The 19,944-nt window shown below is 38.4% G+C and overlaps 1 protein-coding gene across 1 annotated transcript in view; it reads right to left on the bottom strand.

The window, feature by feature from the left end:
* Window positions 1-4,150: 4,150 nt before the first annotated feature.
* CSRNP3 (cysteine-serine-rich nuclear protein 3) overlaps window positions 4,151-19,944 on the bottom strand; it is a 24,587-nt gene continuing 8,793 nt past the window's right edge. Inside the window, exons 2-4 of the mRNA XM_010189852.1 lie at window positions 12,965-13,224; window positions 6,713-7,009; window positions 4,151-5,233 (exon numbers count right to left, since the gene is read on the bottom strand). Of these exons, the coding sequence (XP_010188154.1) occupies window positions 4,190-5,233; window positions 6,713-7,009; window positions 12,965-13,224 (1,601 nt within the window). The 3' untranslated portion in view covers window positions 4,151-4,189. The remainder of the gene's footprint in view (window positions 5,234-6,712; window positions 7,010-12,964; window positions 13,225-19,944) is intronic.

Below are 19,944 nucleotides of genomic sequence, written 5' to 3'. Positions count from 1 at the left end.
GCAGGGTCACATTGTTAACTTACTGAGTGAGCAGGCTGAACCACACTTGTAGCAAGTGACAGTTACTATGATTGTGTAATCAATGGCTGAAAAATAAATGCCAACTCAAATGACGATTCACTAGCAGAAACTTATGTGAATGAAAAATAGTAAAACTTTACAAATCTAAAACCTTCTAGTTTGGTGTGGTTTGTTTTTTAGGGTTTTTTTTTGTGTTTTGTTTGTAGTTTGTTTGTTTTTTTTAAAAAAAAGAGTAAAGAAATATTAAACTTTTACTGACAAGTTTTTAACGTTTAACGGATGTTCTAGTGGCATGAGTTACAGCTCTTAGGTGACAATTATAGTTGCTGCAATTTTGCCAGAAAAGTTCTAATTTTATGTCTAACGTCAGTTAAAACTTTATAATCTGTGACAATGCGCTTTTTCTGGGAGGCAAAGCTCACGGTATAGGCAAAAAGGCATCCAGTTTTAGGTGCTGTTCCAGTGATCTTCTGTGTGAAAATCCTGTTTGATTTTAACAGAGGGAAATGCTTTTGTTCTGACTCGTTTTTCTGAAGTACACAGTGTAATCATGAATTGTCTACCAATTTAGTACCTGCCTTTTAAGGCGTGATTATCAGTAGCCAGCTATCTTGGGAAATAAAGCTAATACAACCCTCAGTAAACATTTCTACAAATGATATACTGTGTTGGTAGAGAAGGACACTGCTGTTTACCATTTTGTAAGCTCACTCAAAATGAAAGCACTAGTTATCAACATGAATATTCACCAACTGGGAAATGGGGCCCATCATAGATTATTAACTACTAGCCCAGCAAATAACATTAAAACATTCTCCATCCTATGATTTAAATTTATTTTTCCTTGTATGAAGAATACTTTTTTCTTCTAAAGAACACATGGAAAGCTAATCAAGGGGTGAGAATCTTGACTCTCATCTGATTTCTCCAGCTCCCTCTACATTTCACAGTTAAATCAGCCTGTCTGGTTTGGTCAGGGTTGTGACCTGTGGTTTTTTTTCCACTCTAGTCAACTTACACATGCTAGAAAAGGCCTTAGCTTTGTTATTTGCTGGTATGAAATTGTTGGGGGAAACAAGTTTAGCCTAGATATTAAAAAAAAAAAAGAGGTTTCTGGGTTTTTTTCCTCAGTGTGAGTTTCTCTCTGTCAGAAAGCTTGCTGATATTAGCAGCAGAGCTACCAGGAACTCTTCATGAATTGTAAACAGTCTTGACTTTGTAACTTGTTGCAAGAACTAAACAAGATTTGTTTACTTTGTATCCTGAGATCAAATCTTGATCACAAGACATCAGATCGGATCAAAAGAAAGGTGCACATGCACTATCACCAGGTTGTTGAGAATACTTTTTCAGCATAAATCTTTATTCTGCACATTTTACTTTGTGACTCCCAGGAATCAGCTGGTTTAACCAAGGGAAAACAGTGTCCTTAAGAGAAGTTCTTAAGCTTGTCACTGCCTACTCCACCCAATCTATTACAAGCTACTGCTTATCTTATGTACTCACCCCTGCTGTCCCGAAGGCATGGAACACACACATCTAAGTACTCAGAAGGTTATACAGATGCTAATATTAAGGAGGCCCAGGGTCTAAAGCCTGTGCCAATGGAAATAATAATAATAATCTCAGTATTTTAAAGCTAGCTGAGATGTATTTTATAAAGTTAATAACTTATGGTGCTTGCTAATATTAAAGATATTTTTCATGTGAAAGCACAGGGGCCAAGAAAATAATTTCTTATTGCTCAGTAAGGGGATGAATAATGAAACAAAATATTTCATTGAACCTTCCCCTGCGAGAAATACCCTGGTAAAGTGTGCATGATTCTCCAACACATGCTGAGGTCAAAAAGCTGCTACTGCTTCACAGCTGCTGTCCCAGCTCCGGTAGAAGGGATTTGTGCTTTTGGTGCTCACGTGGAGTAAGGGTGCCAGATTTAAGCCTGCTGTTAACGCAGGATGCTTATATACACAGAGGCTTGATATGTTTGCCCACAGAATATCTTGAACAGAATACTATTAATCTAAGTCTCAGCTGTAGAACTTTACGAACTAATGTGTTTCTATTTAAAAATAAAGGTGGGTATTTGCTGTACGGAATTGGAGAAGATGTGGCTTACTTGGCTACTTGGCCTTTAGTGAAAGGGCCCAGAGTGTCCTGTGACTGAGAGGAAGAGAGGCTGAGGAGCTGCTGCGCCAGATCACCAACACAGCCACGCTGTCCCAGGAGAGGGAAAAGCTGCAAGTGTGGAATCCAGTCCCCAGAGAACTTGGACTTTTCAGTGCAGTTCATATAAAACATGTAAGACTTCTTGTGGAAACAAGTAAATAAAACACCTTTCCAGCTACTACATGGAGTAAAAATATTTTGCCAATTTAGCATAAAAATGAGGAATCACTTAGCCCAGAATTCATATAGAAATAAGTCAATTTTTTTTTAAAAGTATATTTTAAATCTGGCAGTTTTTCTACTGGAGTACTGTACATGATGTTTTCAAGAGATTCTAACCAGCAGAGTCACTGTTACAGAGCTAAAACTTACACTGTTTACATGCATACTGTTAACTGTCTAGATTTGACACAGATGAAAACTAAGATGCTGTTCCTTATTTTGTCAAAGAAGACCGGTCTACATTTCAACCCCCCTGATGTATAATTAAAAAAAAATCAGCATTAGAAGAACAAAAATGTTAAAATAGATTTTGAAATAAAAACAAGGCAGTACAGAATTATCAGTTTAGAGAAAAGCAGGTTCCTATACCTCCTTATTTAGAAGAAAGCAAGGTTGGTTAGTAACTTAATGGTTGAGATACAGCAGGTATTTTAACTCCCATTTAATTTAAAAACAAATGGAGTACAAGGTACCAGATATCAATATGATGCACATGCTATTTTGCTTGCAAACTTCAGCAGATCTAAAATTCCTGAAGCTATGTCTCCTCACTGAATCTACTGGTTCCTAATTAGGCCAAATGACTCTGTAAATTTGAGATGCGATCAGAAGTCCACAAAAGCCAGTCTCGTATTTCATAACAACTGCTAAATAGTTAGGAAATCTGACACTTCCATGGTTTTTTTCCATGCTTCATTTAAACTTTGATTAGCAAGACTGCTTTTATGAATTACCTACTGACATATTCATAAACTGGCTGGGGAAAACATACAGGTTTTGTTACAGTGCAATTTAGGATCTTATGTACACCTCAGAGTCTGGAGCTATGGCATTTCTCCAACATATTTCACAGTTCCCACAGTTAATACAGTACTGCAAAATAGCACTAAAGTGCATAAGTATCTGAACGTTTGTTGGGCTTAAAGGTGCTGTGCAAGCTTAAGCTACTGCTTTGCCTTTATATACATATATATGATGATCATTTTTCTTTGGAGAGGGGATACTAGTTCTAGAATGCCACCGATTTTAATTTGAATGGAGGATTGTCTACCTTTCACCTTTCTAGAAGATGTAAATGCCCCCTGTCTGACTCTTCTGTTTGTCAAGAACAATAAAAGACAAAATAGCACACTAAACATGTGTTTCAAGGTAATTCATCAGGAATGGTTGGGTTTTTTTAAAGGAAGAATACAAGGTAGGCCAGATGAAAAGCAGACATGCTCTTTGTAACTAGCTATGGATCTTCTGTTCAAATGAACATGCTGTTCATTTTTATCAAAACATGAGTACTAAACTACCATAAATAAAATACATACAGTAAAGAACAATTAAAACTTTTTTGTACAGTAGTTACTTTTACATTAAACTTATCATCTTTTCAGATATGTTGAAAATTAGGACTCTAAACATGACTACTTCAAAGTATCATTTTTAACAATCTTGCACAGGCCCGACAATCAAAAACATGAAGCTTTGATTCAGATAGCTTGGCAGGTCTCGCATACTTTGATAGGTAGGCTACTCTGAAATACGCTGGGTGTGGTTTTCACTTACATGTTTTATTTCTATCAAAAGACAGTTTGTTTATTTTTATTTAAATCTTTACATGAGCTGTTTTTGTGCAATACCACTGCCAGTGTAGCTTAAGAAAACAAAATATGTCTGCGACATTGACTATGGTCCAAGTGTTGTCTACCTCCTTAAAAAAGTAAGATTCTAGGAAATTCAGTGTGAGTGCATTCTAATACAGGAAGTCAGTCCTAGAATAATTTAAATATTAAACAGGTACCGTTTCTACCACTGGTGATTTGATGCACTCCTCATGCAGTCTGCTCTTTTCTGGGAGGTTTAGTGAATTCTCAGCAGGGTGCTCTTGTACGCGACTGTCGCCATTCAGAGCCGAAACAAAGCCATCTTGAGAAGGACCCTTCAAATATGAGTGAAATTCCACTTGGGGGTGACTTGGCCTATGCTCAGCATATAAACTGTTACAAGGAGCACTGCTGTCACCTTCAGATGAAGAGCAGCACACAATCACTGAGGGGTTTGCAGAAGGGTAATGATGGCCGCTAAAAGTTTCCTCTGATTGCCGTGTGTAGTCAACAAACTGTTCTGAAGTCATGTTGTAAGGCACCAGAGAAAGACTACCGTTCTTGACAGCATCCCTTTCTGAATATGTCTCGCCGATCTGGTTAGCAGTGCCAGCAATGTGGTTCTCTATTTGGTAATACAGATTTGAAGCGTTAGTATAGTATGAGGCATTTTTAGAGTGGTTTTCATGCACAGCAGTTCCGTCAGAGTAGCAAAGGACAGAAGGAAGAGGCACCATATCAGCATGGGAGCTCATGCTTTCTACAAAATCATCCACTTTTTCTTCCTCATCATCTTCCTCCTCATCTTCCTCTTCCTGTTCATCATCATCCGATTCGCTAGGGGCTAAACTCTGTGTGCTAGAATCTGTAGCTCCACTACAAAAGCTACTGCCATCTTCCTCTTCCTCCTCTTCCCCTGGGCAGTCCAAGTCCTCGGCCGACTGAGAATGCATGACTGCAGCTGGAGGTTCAGTTTCGATCTCAAAATTTTCTGCAATTGAATACTCAACCGGGTGGGGTCCTGGACCCACAGAACTAGTGTGTGCACTTATCTCACCGTGGCAGCCATTCAGGGCTGGAACTTGGTGCTCTCTGTTTTTCTCCAACTCAAGTTTCATTATCGTGTGCAAAAAGTGAGTCCGTACACGGATAGGGTTAAATTCAATTCTGCCTGCTGTATTGCTACAGCCTTCTTTAGTGCAACCACATGGAAAGGACATACGATCCACCTTGTAAAAAAAAGAACACAGATTAACAATGTGTAGCATGAGCCTGGTGCTAGGACAGAGCCCAGACAGCCTAGAGAAATACAGCGGTGAAGTGGGATTCACCTTGAGAAGTACTTGTAAGTAACAGTAATTCAGAGGGTTCGCCCTGGAATTTAGCACTACTGCTAGGAGCAGGAAGGGACCCATACACGTAACAGTGTTGCAGAGTAGGAAAAATCTATTTCTGTTACATAGGTGAAAGCACTATACAGGGGCACAAAAAAAAATAGGTTGTTTTTCTGTTTATGGATCTGCTACAGCTTTACTTCATGTTGTGCTCAAATAAAAAAGAATAAAAAATAAAATTAGGAAAAAAAAATCAAAAGCATTACCAGACTCTTAAAATTTGGTAAAAAAATAACTGAAAGTAGAAACTTACTGAAACAAAATAATTGTACATAAAAATCTTTATTAAGTTGCCAATGGGGACACCTCATCACAGAAAGTAGGAAAAAAACTCCAGTGCATTTGGAAAGATACTGCAGTCAATTACAGGGGCACTATTGTAAGGTCAACAGACTTGGGTCAACAAGACTGTGGGCAGAACATCTCTAGCCACCTTACAGTTCTAACAAATGTGACTGAATCCACACGTCCCATAGTTCAATCAGAGAGTTGAAGGTCTAAGGTTTTAATCTACACTGTAATCAAATATGATGCAGTGGAGAACCATATAACGCAATCCGGTACCTCTTCCCCACACATGAAAATGGGAACAGGAACAGCAAAGAGAAGGGCAGAGAAAGTTTAGCTTGGATTAAGAAGTGATGAAGAAATCAACTCAGCTGCATAACAGTGACTCAGGAGAACTAGAGGAAACATCTTTTAGGGAACATTTTGGGACATCCACAACTGTACGTGGGTCACTATGTACATGTACAATACGAAATACCTTTGCAGTCTGCAAAGGAAAAGCTACCTGCTGTTATAGCACATGTATTTTTCATTGCCTACGTGCAAATTTTTCATGCAGGTATTTTAATTTTCATGCATGTTAAATAAAGGGCAGTACCACAAAGTCTCATTTCTTGATTCTCATTGACTTTGGACTACAATTCATGTTTGGACAGTATGAGAATTATCTCTAAAATAAAAGGTAAAATCCTTTCTGAAGTTTGCAGGCTACTGATTTTCCATTGTCTGCACCTGCATATTTATATAAAGGCCTAAGAAGAATACGAGGAGCAGAATATTTGCGTAAGAACAAAAAAAAGTCATCATAAAATAAAGAAAGATGTCTAAGGAAACTGTACTGCAAACCATACACTCTTAAATCTGGGCCTTAAAAAAGCTGGTTTGAGATCCACAAGCGTTTTTGTCCAGTAATTAACTTATTTCCTGTAGTGATAACTTTAACAACAAAAAGTGCATGCGTGTGCATGCACACACTCCCTCCCCTGCCCTTGATAGTTAAATAACGACAACAGCACAAACATTTACCTGGCACTTTATGCCTGCGAGACTGCAAGTGCAGGTTTCTGGATCACAGAACACACGGCAGTCACAGCCACAGTCCTCTCTGGACAGGCGGATGGCTCGCAGCTCGTGTTTTTCTTCCACATCAATCTTCTTCACTCCAGAAGCTCGCAGCAATGCCCTCCGCTTCTTTGTTGGCAGGGGTTGTAGGAAGAAGTACTCATCTACTTCAGTGTTGTCCAGGTCAATATCATCATCAGAAATGTCATCCAGCGTCAGGGTGTTGGCTTCTTCAGATTCCACTGTACCATTCTTTGTCATCTGTTGCACAGAACAATTATTAACAAAGTCCTTAAATGCTACTCCTACACACACACACAGGTATCTATACATGTAAATATGTGTAATGCATTATGAATATGGAATGCTGTATGTAAAAATGCTGCACGCCTGGCAGTAAGTTCCAGAATATGATTCCACATGGGGTGAAAAGACAGTTCTTTACATTTGACATGGGAGTTACATACACATTTTTAGTTTCTCGTTTGTCACGAAGCTTGGTTTGTTCCCTGAGTTTCTAAATTCTGATCTGTTATGTCCTTTATTATTTGTCGTCGTTTGCCAGATCTCATGCCTTTCTAAAATTCTCATTTTTCTTTATGTATTGTTTCATAAGATAATTTTTGAGCCCTTAATTGATTCTAGTTTCTGTCTCTGGGCTCGTTGAAATTCTTCAATATTCTTTTTGAGATAATAATAATACGACCAACACTGTTTCAGATTACGATGCATCACAGATTTGTAAAATGGTGCATTTTATGTACTGCTCACTGCCCTGTTTCTCTTTAGCTTGACAAGCCGGTTGATGTCTGTACAGCTGAGGTCACAAAGAAGTATATCCACTGTACTGGTGGCGCAGATGCCTGTATTTGCTGCTTAAATTGGCAATTTTAAGCCTGGAAGTCGCTTAACTTTGCCCCTTTGTACCTACACTAGTTCACATTTATTTGCAATGCATTTCACAGTGCTGATGCATATGTGTCTTCTGAAGCTCTTTCCAGTCCTCCTTGATCCTGAAAATAACCCATGTAAGCTTTGTGTTGTCATAGATTTTAGTACCTGACTCACCAGTCCAGATTATTCTTAGGTAATTACTGAATCAATACACTTAGAAAAAAATGGAAAGAAGTTATTAACCTCTTGTGAAGGATCTTGAGAAAAGTTTTCAGAGGATTTGTGCTCCTCCCTAGGTATATGAATTTTTGAGCCTCTGTAGGTAGAAGTATCCTGGCACTATATTATTACCTATGTATAGTCCAGCTTTCAAACCTTTCAAAATCTGTTTCAAAATTAAATGGCCATGAGCATCAAGCACAAACCTCCAGTGCGACTTTCAAAAGACAATGCATTTCTGTACCATGCTCCTGTAACTCACCTCATATACAAAGAGGTATGTATATATATACACCTATATATATACCTATATATACATATATTCAAGCAGAAAAGGAAAAAAAAATACTGCTGAAGGAAGGTTAAGTCTCAAGTCTTATTTGCATTAACTGTTTCATCATGAGCACCACCATGACCTCAGGAAAATGTCCCCCAGTGAATGTAATTTGAATGTTTCTTACCCAGAGAAAAACAGCCATTCAAATTCTTTCTCTGTTTTGCCTTTTCTACTTGCAGAACATTTTTGCTTGGCCTGTTATCCCAAATAAATTTTTAGACACCAGTTTTAAATACAGATAAAATACTGAAGTCAGAACTACCAATGCCTTTTTCTTGTGCATTTCAGTGTTCAGACAGTTAATAATTATCACTGTAAAGGTAACTCCCTGTTTTTCTGCTACTAAATCCTGTTGTCTCCATCTAGCTATGCTTCTCATGTGTAAGCAAGCAGTCCTGAATCTTACCCATTTCACTATTTCTGCTTTTATTTTATTTCCAACTGTTTCATTTTCCCATTTACATTAAGAGTTTGCCCTTTCCACCATCTTTTGGATTGTAACTGCCATTTATGGCATTAACGAGTTACTTGAGAGTGAACTCCTACTGACTGCTTACTCCTTTTTGTAACGGTAGTTTTGTGTTTATAACAACTGTGTAATACAGTAACAGAAAAAAACCCACCCTAATGATTCCTGACATACAAAGTCAGATTAAAAGCAATACTTTTCCCTTAGAAGGAGAAGAGTCTCAGTGTCATGGCTGGCAGTCCTTACATACAGTGTGCACATACACATTACACTGCACAAAGAGAAATTCTCCTGAGATCAGCAATCATGCCCTCTTAGTAATTCAGCACCGTATTTAGCTCATGCAGATGCGTTCTGCCACTTCCACAACTCTGCTTTATAGGCTTTATTGTTTCCTTCTCTTTCCAATGTATTCTCAATCTTTCTCTGTAACTGCTGCCTTCGGAGTTTAAAGCCCTCATTTTATGTCATGGTTCAGTTTACTTATCATGTCTGTTATCCCTAAAACATTCAGATCCCTTTCAGTGAATACACTTCTAGCTATTTCTTCATCCTAAATGCAGTATTTTCAAAATGTCCTCTCAAACTTCCTTCAGATTGTTTTCTTACTCTATTGTCTACTATTCATTTCACTTCACAGTAGCTAGGAAATTAGAGGGTTATAGCTCCCTAACCAGTTCTACCTTTCCCTGGGACAATGGAGACATTATTTACACCAGGTATTTCAACGTATTAGTTCAGTAAGGTGGGAAACACAACATCTGAAGTCATCCTTTTTCTGTATAATTTACAGTGAGAGACAGGTAAATCCACAGAATAACTAAATGCATCCTGATTTAGCTGTCTGAAGGCAGTGGGAGGGAATACTCCACTGGACATGGAATTCAGCCTGAATCTTCAAATCCAGAATAGCATCCTTGGTTTTTTAATACATTTTTCATTTTTCTGTTAGCTGGGTGCAGCTGAATACAGTGCATTTATGTTTCTTTGCTTTCTTTTTACATATTTTGGATGATCCTTATGGTCCCTTCCAACCTCGTATTCTATGATTTAATATATATATAAATATATATATAATACATATATATACATTAGAAGAATGACCTACCTAAGAATTCTGATTTCTCTGGTTCTAAATACACGAAGCTTAAAACACTTGTTAAACACAGTTATTTAATTGCCTACCAGAATTTAAGTTTGAAACTAAGGAAGGGGAAGAATTATAATCCCTGTTTCTGTAATTATTTTAGTATTTTATTCAATTACTATTTAATAAAAATTACACTTTTGGGATTTTACCCATGAGGCGAATGCTGTAACTGCTCAGCTTAAAAAGGCACCTACAGAACCATAGCAAACTCGTCATGTATTTCTCCTCCTCCTCCTGCACATCCTGACCACCAAGGAGCGGGCTCCAGCCACGTGCTGAATGCTGTCTGCATCCAGCAGGCTGGGAAGGCAAATGCCTGGGCATTGCATGTGGTCAGACAGCAATTAGGCATTCCAAAGCACCTTAGCTCCTGACTCCTTTGCTGGATGTCTTCCTTGTTGTCTCCTCTGGTTTTTGTTCTCAATTTTATCACACAAAGTAAAAATGAACTAATGCAATGAAAGATTTGAACATTTCTCAAACAAGTAGCAGGATAACTACAGGGGGAGGAAGATTATCCAGAACTATCAAATACATTTTCCAATACAGAACTTCAGGGGAACATTAAGTTCTCTTGATTGTCATAATATTGCTCATCTGAACTAAACTTGATATGTAGATGAGTAAAAATTTCTCTCACAAAGCTAAAGGTTAATGTCATAACGACAGAACAAGGCAAGGACCGATGTTCTGTGAAGCCTTTGGGTGAAATTCACTTCAGCTCCATAAAATGTGAAAAATTCTGGTTTGACAACTTTGCCTGCCCTAGCTGGAAATTATTGCCTACAAGTTCCCACAAAGGAAACCAATCAACTGTGTCCACAGATGTGGAAGCCTTAACATCACTTGGGCCATGCTAATAATTTTAACAGATCTTTACTGGAAGAGGCATTCTGGGTAAGCCATAAGGACTGTTCCAGCTCATTTATTGTGCTTACTCATGTATCCGCAAACGACACCGTACTAAAGCCCACCTTGTACTTTCATCTTGACAAGATGGCTTTCATGTCCAGACTGCCAGGAGAGTATTCACACTCTGCTGCTAACAAACAACTGTTTATGCCGCTGTCAGCAGTGTTTTACCGTGCTGCTGGTGCTAAACGGCTGAAGTGATTCGAAGATGATTTTAAAGTCGTTATCCGCTTTTAATTAAGAGAAGTTTCTTATTTGGATCTTCACACTTGCAAGTAAAATAATATACTGTACATTATGAAGACTCAATTCCAGTATCTTCCAATATTAACAAATTCTACAAGAGATAATCCTTTCTACCTACAGACTTGCATATTTTAATCCAGATCAAAAAACTTTAAAAATGAGGAAATAGAAATTTAAAAAAATGTTACTTTCTGTTTGCATAATAGCTTTCAAAGAAAAAAGCCTTTTGGAGCAAACTTCGCCCTCCTTCATTTTCTCATTTTATTCATTTTTCTGTGCAGATTTACATAATTTTAATGCAAATCCTGATTAGTCCATTTTCATTAAAGATCACAATTGCTGACATTGTCACCTTAGAACGCTAGAGCATTTTCTTTCTGTGTTCCTTTAGAAACCATGCGAATGATCAAGCAGCTCTTCCATCTCTATAGTGGGAAATCAGCAAGGCCCAGTTGTCTCAAGCAAATAAAACATGCTCAGTGCTTTACAGTGACTCTTTGCTAACTCAGTAAGTCCTGGACTTGCTTTTGGGAGGAAAAGTAGTTTTTATTTTATTTTTTCACCCCAAGTGTCTAATCAGAGAGGCAACTAAGCTGAATTTAATGGACTAGTTCAAAAAGGAAGTTTTCTGTTCCCTATGTTTTTATACATGTGCTAGAGTGAAGATAAATATTTTATCTAGTAAAAGACTTAACACTTGAAAGATGTCACCATTTTTAAGTCACTTTCAGGATTCTGGAGACCTAACCACAATATTTTCATATTTGAATTGAAACTTTGGAGTCAGCTTACCAGTCTCAGAACATGCCAGTAAACTATTCCCACATCACTGCTGAGGATCAATCCCATCACTGATTAATTAAGTTTATGGTAAAAGGAAACAGTGAAAACTAGGACACAGGGAGGAATGCAAATCAGGGTTTCCTTATTTACTGAATACTTTCAAAGAGATTTTGCAGGAACTTCAGTCACATCAAAGGTTATCATCCACTCAAACTAGTGACAGGGGAAGAACATATATTTGGAAAAGCAGCAGGAAGTGGGGTCTATGTCCCAAAAAGAGAGTGGGCTGGAGTGAAGTAAGTAAGATAACGAAGAAAGAAAATCCATCCCAGCCAAGAGATTTATGAAAGCACAAAGATCCAAGCTCTGCTCCATACAGATGGAGGCTAAAAGGCCTCATCCAACCTTTAGAGCTAAACAGGATGTGAGTTTTCTTGACTTACTGTCTAGCTATAAAAAAAAAAAAAGGGAAAAGTGAAATATTTCTATGTCTTACTCTTCTTTACTCACTGCACTGGGGATTCCTCTCTTTAAGCTGATTCCTGGAAGTCAGCCAAGGTATCTACACAGAGCCATTGGTTACACTGACTCTGTTCAATTCGCACCTGATGCTCTGAAGATCCTGTGATGCGAGAAGTTCAGAGGCAAATCCCATGATACGTCACTAACACCCTAGCCTTTGGTTTCCAACCTGTCTAAATATCTGCCTTTAATCTGCCTTTGTCCTGAGTGGATTTATGTTTGTTTGTTTTCATTATGATGGTTCAAATTTTATGAACTCAAGTTGGTCATGAAAATAAGCTGTTATACTTTCTGTATTTAGGATGTTACCATTCCCTTGTCTAACAGGGCACTGTGCCAGGCCTCAGACAGCTCATTCTCTCCCTGGCACTTCCAGACTTCTGCTGGACACCCTGTTCAAGGCCAACTTCCACCACTTCCTGCCTTTGTTTTCATCTGTGTAGAAAACTGGCACTTTGAGGGACGCATCAATAAGAGCTACAACAGCACCTGGTAGTATTGTACAAAATAAATCTCCAGTAAAATAAAATTTCATAAAAAGTAATGGCATTTTTTTCAATTGAAAATGGAGCTGATAGAAAGGAAATGGGTTTTTTTAAAATGCACAAACATTGGGCCCATATAGCTCTGACACTGCTCTTTTGAATAAATAAGGCAGGGATCAAAGACTCAAACAATTTTTACCTTCAGTTTTAAAGAATTGAGTTTTTCCTCCCTTAGATGCTCTCTTAACATTTCTCGGTGAAGCCTCTCCTGTTCCATCGCGAACTCTCCAAGCGTGTATTGGCGCACACTGTTGTGCCGCGTCGACATTCCCAGCGTGCTTCCCCCTTGGCTGGGAACACTGGTGAAGCCTTGTCTTCTTGTGAAGTAATACACAGTAACACAGTTGAAATGGACATTTTTTGTTCTCTTCCGCTTCTCTCTCTTCAGGATTGATGAAGCTAGAACAGAAGCAGATTACAGTGTGAATGGCAACTTGCAGTCATATTGCAAACCTGTCTCCTGTGTAGTTCCATTCACCTTAGCAATATCTGACTGTGTACACGGGTTCCAAGGTGTGCAGTCTAAATGAGGAGATAATATTGTAAATATTCACCGTATATGCAAACCTAGAAGCCACTACAAACTGCTACAGTAATGAACACTATTGTCTACGTTACACCAGAAATTCTTGGCCAGGCCAGTTGTGTTTTCCCATAGCATTACAAAAATGTGTTATCCTTTTACCAAGCAAGCAAACAAATCCCAGCAAAAGTAACTTCTCCCACAGGGTCACCTCAAAGACTCAAAGATCGCTATCCACTGACTGCTCCTCTTCAAACTCCTGCAAACAAAACAACGCTGCATAGGACAGCAGCGAGAAGAGGGATGCGGTCTCTCACAGGTCTGTATATGCTGTTACTATTTTGTCAGCAGGGCTTAGCTGTAGAGATCTTTAACTACATCTTTGAAGCACTGGATCACATAGGCAGAAAAGACTCCTATCTCTTATCTAAAATGTGAGAAATTAGTGTTAGAAAAACTATAAGAACAACATGCTTCGAGTTTCAGGCTGTCTCAGAAATTCAGACCAGCAGCAGCAGCAGCAGCACAGAATAATATGGGAATAATGCTTATTAACAATCATATTCACTTCCTTTTTCTTTATCTTCATCCTTCTTCCTGCTGCCACCCACTGAGTACACAAATGTATATGTAAATATACATTCTAAGGTGTAGAATTTTGACAAAAAATCAAATCTAGTCTTTTCTAATTATTTTCTGATTCTACTCACACTAACAGTTTTTGTTATACACATACGCAGCATCGTAGGAAATGAATCTGTTTAAAAACAAATGCAAATTTTAACTGTCAGATGTTGTTCATCTACAGACATTTAGTAACTCCTTCCAAAGATACTGATCTATTGTTTCTCACTGGTAGCAGTAGTGAGCCTTTAGAGAAATAAAAGACACAAATGTTAGAGAAAGATAAGAGATACTCCTTGATTTTTATGATGAGCAGCCTGATTTATTTGATTTATTGCAAAATGGGAATAGGATGTTGAGAATGCAGACAGAAAGTCGTTGCTTTGTAGTTTACAGGTAATGGTTGGGCAGGTGTGAATGAGAGACCTAACTGCAGGAATTCAGGCAGTAAAATGATTTAAAAGGTGCCTGACCACTCTTGAAGGACTCGGAACCATTCTATAAGAACAGTAAGAGCGACATGATGCACGCTGCTCACCTACAATTGCACAGTCTCGAGAGACTGGAAGCACCTGGCATTCAGCCTCAGTTTTGCAACAGCTCTGCTTTGTCACCACAGTTAAAACATAGTTCATTCTCTACTATTATGACGTAGTGAAATGTTAATCGCTACAAAGGTAAAACCTCAGAACTTCTACATGAAGTAATTCAGTCCAAAAAACAGCACAATCTACATGAATATGTGAAAAAAGTGTATTAGAAAAAGCATATTAGTATATCAGGAAATCTAATCCAGTAGGACGTCCTGCTGACGTAATCATAAAACTATTCAGGGCTCAGTGAAAAAAAAAAGTCTTATTTTTCCTACATACTGATAAGCACCTAAAAGCACGGGTTTTTATACAAATAACATGCACTTCTTCAGATACGCTACAGGTATGTTAGATCATAAAGATAAAACAGATACTTAAACCCAGGTCCTATATTCACTTACATGCTCTCAGTGAAGGGTGTTCCAAAACAGGTATAGGATATGAATTTAGGAATCAAAACCCAAATTCTGTTACATTAGGCATACTTAAACAAACCTCGTATCAACAGAGCCTGTCAAAACTATTTCTAGAAGCTTTTAGTGGGGGAAGGGGGCTATTGTGTTAGAAGACACTAGGGGTGTGTCAATTTTGCATGATATTAAAGGTTTTTAATCTTATGTTCTTTTTCATATATGCCACAGTTTCAAAGCAAAACTATCTTTAATAAAATCAAACCTTTCAAGTTTGGAAGATGGGGTAATTTTGACATTATAACATTCTCTTTCAATTTAGCATGACAGCAAATACTCTCGCTGCCTATATGCCCTTACACAAAGGGAAGTGCAGATGAAAAACCTTGCTGAAGGAGGTACCCAAACCATTATGGGCCATGGCTACATTTCTGATGTAACAGCAGTGATGTCACCTGGATTTCAACTGGGTCTTGCCTCTGTTTCAGAAGAGACATTGACAGCTACTGAAGGACAAACAGCTTCTTTACCAAGTAAAAGAACCAGCCACAAATGGAATGAGATAAAACTGTAGTAAAATATTAAAAGGAGAAAAAGATAGGTTAACCTTAAATACACATATACACACATACTTCATTAGGAAATAGAAAGTATTTGTGCTGTAAATAGCACAGGCGAGCGAATGCCTTTGAATCTTCATCTGTAAACTTCAGTATCTACCACATAACATCTACATTTGTATTAATGTATTTTAGACCTTAGCTATGAAAGTCCTGACTGGCTGCTTACTGGTAGAAACACCAAATGCTGCAATAAAAGCGCTTCCATTTTTATAAAGTCTGTCAGTCTCTTTATGGAAGCTGAATCTTACGACTTTCTATGCATAAGAAATCAATCTTAAGTTTTAGTCACACACTACAGACTAATATTAAATAGTGAAATGAAGCTAGGCAGAAGACTGTAATCTAACTACATCCAGCTGGGAAAAAAATAAATAATCACAGAATCATAGAATGCCAGGTGGAAGGGACCACAAGGATCACCCAGTCCAACCTCTCGAGGTGAAAGTACAGTTTAAATGAGATCAGTCAGCACCCTGTCAAGCTGACTCAGAACTGACCAGTGCAGGGGAATTCACCACTTCCCCTGGAGATTGTTCAATGTCTGATTGATCTCATGGTAGATAAACTTCTTCTGGAGTTCAGTTGGAATGTCTCCAGAAGCAACTTGTGTCCATTGCCCCTCGTCTTCTTCATGTGTCTCCTTGTGAAAAGAGAATCTCCATCTTCTTGGCAGCCCCCCTTTATGTACTGGTACAGGGTAATAAGGTCCCCAGTAAGTCTTCCCAAGGCTGAACAGGCCCAGTTTTCTCAGCCTTTCTCAGCCTAATCCATGATAAAAACTAGATTACATGAATGAGCTTTTCCACTGTGTGGATTTTTGGGGAGAGGTGGGTGTGCTCATGTGTGTGCTATCAAAATTTAGAACATGAATTTCATACATTGCCATACATTTATGCCTAAACTTCGATCAGCAGTCTCTGTCAGTTGTCATGAGCTGTCTTAAAGAGCCCATTAATGCATTTCTTCGACTTTTTTATAGTTCTTAGCACTTTTAGTAATTAAATTATCAGGGTCGCACCATCAAAGTTGTTTGTTTGGGGATTTCTGATACATCACTGACAAAAACTGCGTTAAAATAGAACTGAGCTGAACTTCAACAAAATGCTGGCACACTGCAACTGCAGCAGCACCAGCACTGTAAATCCAGCACGGTACAGCTGTACTGAAGACAGCGCGAGAGCTGACATGCATTTGTTGTAAATATCATTAAAATTCATGGGTTTATTTATTAACGTTATAGTTGCTAGTCAGACAAATTATATGACAATCTGTATAAGCAAACAAGCAGGTAAATATTCAGAGCCTTCAGATCACATGTGATTATTTTTTTCTGAAATACATCCTATCTTTGGGGTTTGATTCTCTCTCACCCGAGAGCTCATTAAAGGGAACAGCGAAGGGTCTGTGAATAACTCTGTAGTAATCTCTTCTGTGTTTCTGCTAGGAAGCAGTCAGAATATATTCATATTTATGAGAATGTTGTTCAGAGGAACAGACCAGGCAGAAACTGCAAAAGATTACAGGATTTTATTTGATTACCCATAAGCATAGATCAGAGATGTTGGTGAGGGGACTGGAGAATTGCAACCACTGCAGTAACCAAGGACAAGAAGGGAAGCAGAGTCAGCACCGCAAAGGCACTGTGCTCTTGCTCTACTTTGCTTCCTAAAATCTCTGAGCAGAGGGCTGCCTTAAAGTGACCTAAAAAAATATTATTAGCTATTAAAAGGAAAAGTTGAACATTTTCCAACATCAGGGACAAAGTGCTCTATAACTCATTCAGTCCTTTTGCTTCAAGCCAAACAGAACCCCGATTCTCAGATCATCTTTATCAAGAGTCAGAGGCACACGTTATTTTGTATGCACTGCACCTTAAATAGTACGTTCAAATCAGTTGTAATTACTGCTCAGGACACTGCTTAACTCGAGAGAGAGCAGAAGGACATATAAAATGTGTACTTTCTGATAGATCAGAAAGCATAAACATGGTTCCCAGACAAAACTTACTGACATTTATGCATTGGTAAGCTCTTTTCAGCATGGGGGGACAGACTGTGCAAGGCTTGCATGCCTCTTTGGAGTCCATTTCAAAGGTTTTGCACAGGAGCAAAAGCTCATAACCTAAAGATTTATCCAAAGAGAGTGAAAACATCACACTTTTCCAGAAGAGATCTAATAACGGCTTCCTTGCTTGGCCAGTCTCAAAACAGCATTAACGTGCCATCTGCCTGTGCAACAAGTGCTATCAGTGGATGCCACTATCATCTGTTCTGCGCAAAAAGGGCACGTTGACTCCGCTAGGCAGAGATGTGCTGGTTTAGCACCTGCTGGATGCACACCATCCACAGGAACTAGAAGGTGGTTTTTGAAAACAAACACCACTATCTTGGGGTCCAGCAGCTCATGGCGAGCAAGACTGCCAGAGGGAATAGGAATATCCATAATTACTTAAAACTGGCCTATGGATCACACAGGATTTTTAACACATTTATATACTACAAGTCTGATACATTCCATGAAGGGAAAAAATACTCCATCCGCTTGTATTTAAACAGTTCATGTAATTTTTAATTCCACACTTCAATACTATATGGAATTCAGTATTTTTTACAGATATAGAAGTACTGTAATGCATAAAATATATCTTATCAGAGGGAAAGATGATACTATTAAGAGGCACAATTCCTGTCTGATGCAATTCTCTGGCTAAGGAATCTCTAAGGTTTCCAAAGCTTCAGAACAACTGGATGGTGAGCCAGAGACCTGCAGAATGGTACCATGTCTAAAAGCTAGATAGCAAGCTTTTTTGTTATAGCCCTTCAGTTTCCAGTATTTCAGTACGGTCCTGTTGCTGTACTTGACTGTACTACAGAACAGAGAACTGTTCAGCAGTCATTCAAAAAATTGGGATGTCAGTGATTTATTCATAAGGCTGCACACCAACATGAAACAAGCTTTGTCTAACGCAAGACAACTTTTTTCTACGCATTACCACCTCCCGTGCTATCCCGTCTCCAAATTACGCAGATTAAGGCTGGACTCAGTCAGTCTGTCTCACCTGACCTGGGGTTTACCAGACACAAGGAAATGGAATAAACACACAAACATCATTACAGTTGTTCCCATAGGTGGTAAATTATGCACATAGTTGAGGACTATCTCCTACACTGGAACACTAAGTGGTAACCTTTATTATAATAATTTTTACTAAAATGGTAGCAATTTTAAATGGTAACATTTTATCTGTCAAAACAAACAGTGTCATTTTTATCGCCCCTGTGGTCAACAGTAATGGCACACAAGATGGTTTACCAGAAAGACTAAGCGTTCCCCAGATTTTTTTTTAAGCTTATAGGTACTTGATCAAGTGCACTAAATGGATTTTTCCAGACACAGTGTGTCCCGTATGTCTGCATGAAACAGTAGGCCCCCCTAATTCATTTTCAAAGGTACTCAAAATAAAACTTTAAAGTAAAAAGTGAAGAAAGGATCAATGTAAAAACAAACACAGCTATCATGGAAATAACAACAGCCTTTAAAAATAAAACTGTTCTGTAACACAGCTTCCATGGCTGCTGTTCTTTCTCACTTAGGCTGCTGTGTCATATAAATCTCCATCACAATGACGATTAATGGGAGAAGGGCAAATATTACAAATAGCAGTAAAACTTCCCTGTCAGATTCATCCCAGCTAAAGTATGTTGTACACATCTGTGCTGGAATTCTGTCACCAAACAAAGACAGCAAGTGAGGAAACACTTCTTGGGTTTGGAAAAAGACTCCTCAACGAAGAAGGTAAGGAAAATGAGAGCCGTTCAAGCCATGCGAAGTCAGAGAATAAAGGGCCTTTCTTCATCGACAGTCAACAAAAGAGAATGAAGCAATTTATACGGCGGAGAAGTTTAAACATAGTCTAGAGGAATGTGTGAACAGACAAGGGTGAAGAAAGATGCAGCAATACGCAGATCTGTAACAAATCAGTGTCAATATTTTCATAATATATTTTAATGTAACTAGAACACTGTGGTTAGAGATTGTCTCCTTAGTGTTGTAGTTATATAGAAGAAACCACCCAGTCCTCCTGCTAAGCTAGTTCCAAATAATGGCTGCCATCACATTATCCCTACCAAGAGATTATAAGATTTTTTGCACTTACCTTCTGTATTGCAAATACAATTTATTTTTCATTTTATATATTATTGTGAGACTGAAAAATCTTATTACAAGCTCATTTTCCATAGGTTACTCAAAGCTATGTATCAGCAGCTCTCTGACTTCTGAAATTGTGCGCCCTTCTTTCTTCTCTCTGCCCCACACCAATTTACTTCCAAAGTATGGGGCGGAAG

The sequence above is a fragment of the Mesitornis unicolor genome, unplaced genomic scaffold (genome assembly GCF_000695765.1).
Source record: "Mesitornis unicolor isolate BGI_N332 unplaced genomic scaffold, ASM69576v1 scaffold52078, whole genome shotgun sequence".
Classification (NCBI taxonomy): domain Eukaryota; kingdom Metazoa; phylum Chordata; class Aves; order Mesitornithiformes; family Mesitornithidae; genus Mesitornis; species Mesitornis unicolor.
The sequence above is the reverse complement of the archived record's forward strand: the minus strand, read 5'-3'. Positions and strand labels throughout refer to the sequence as shown.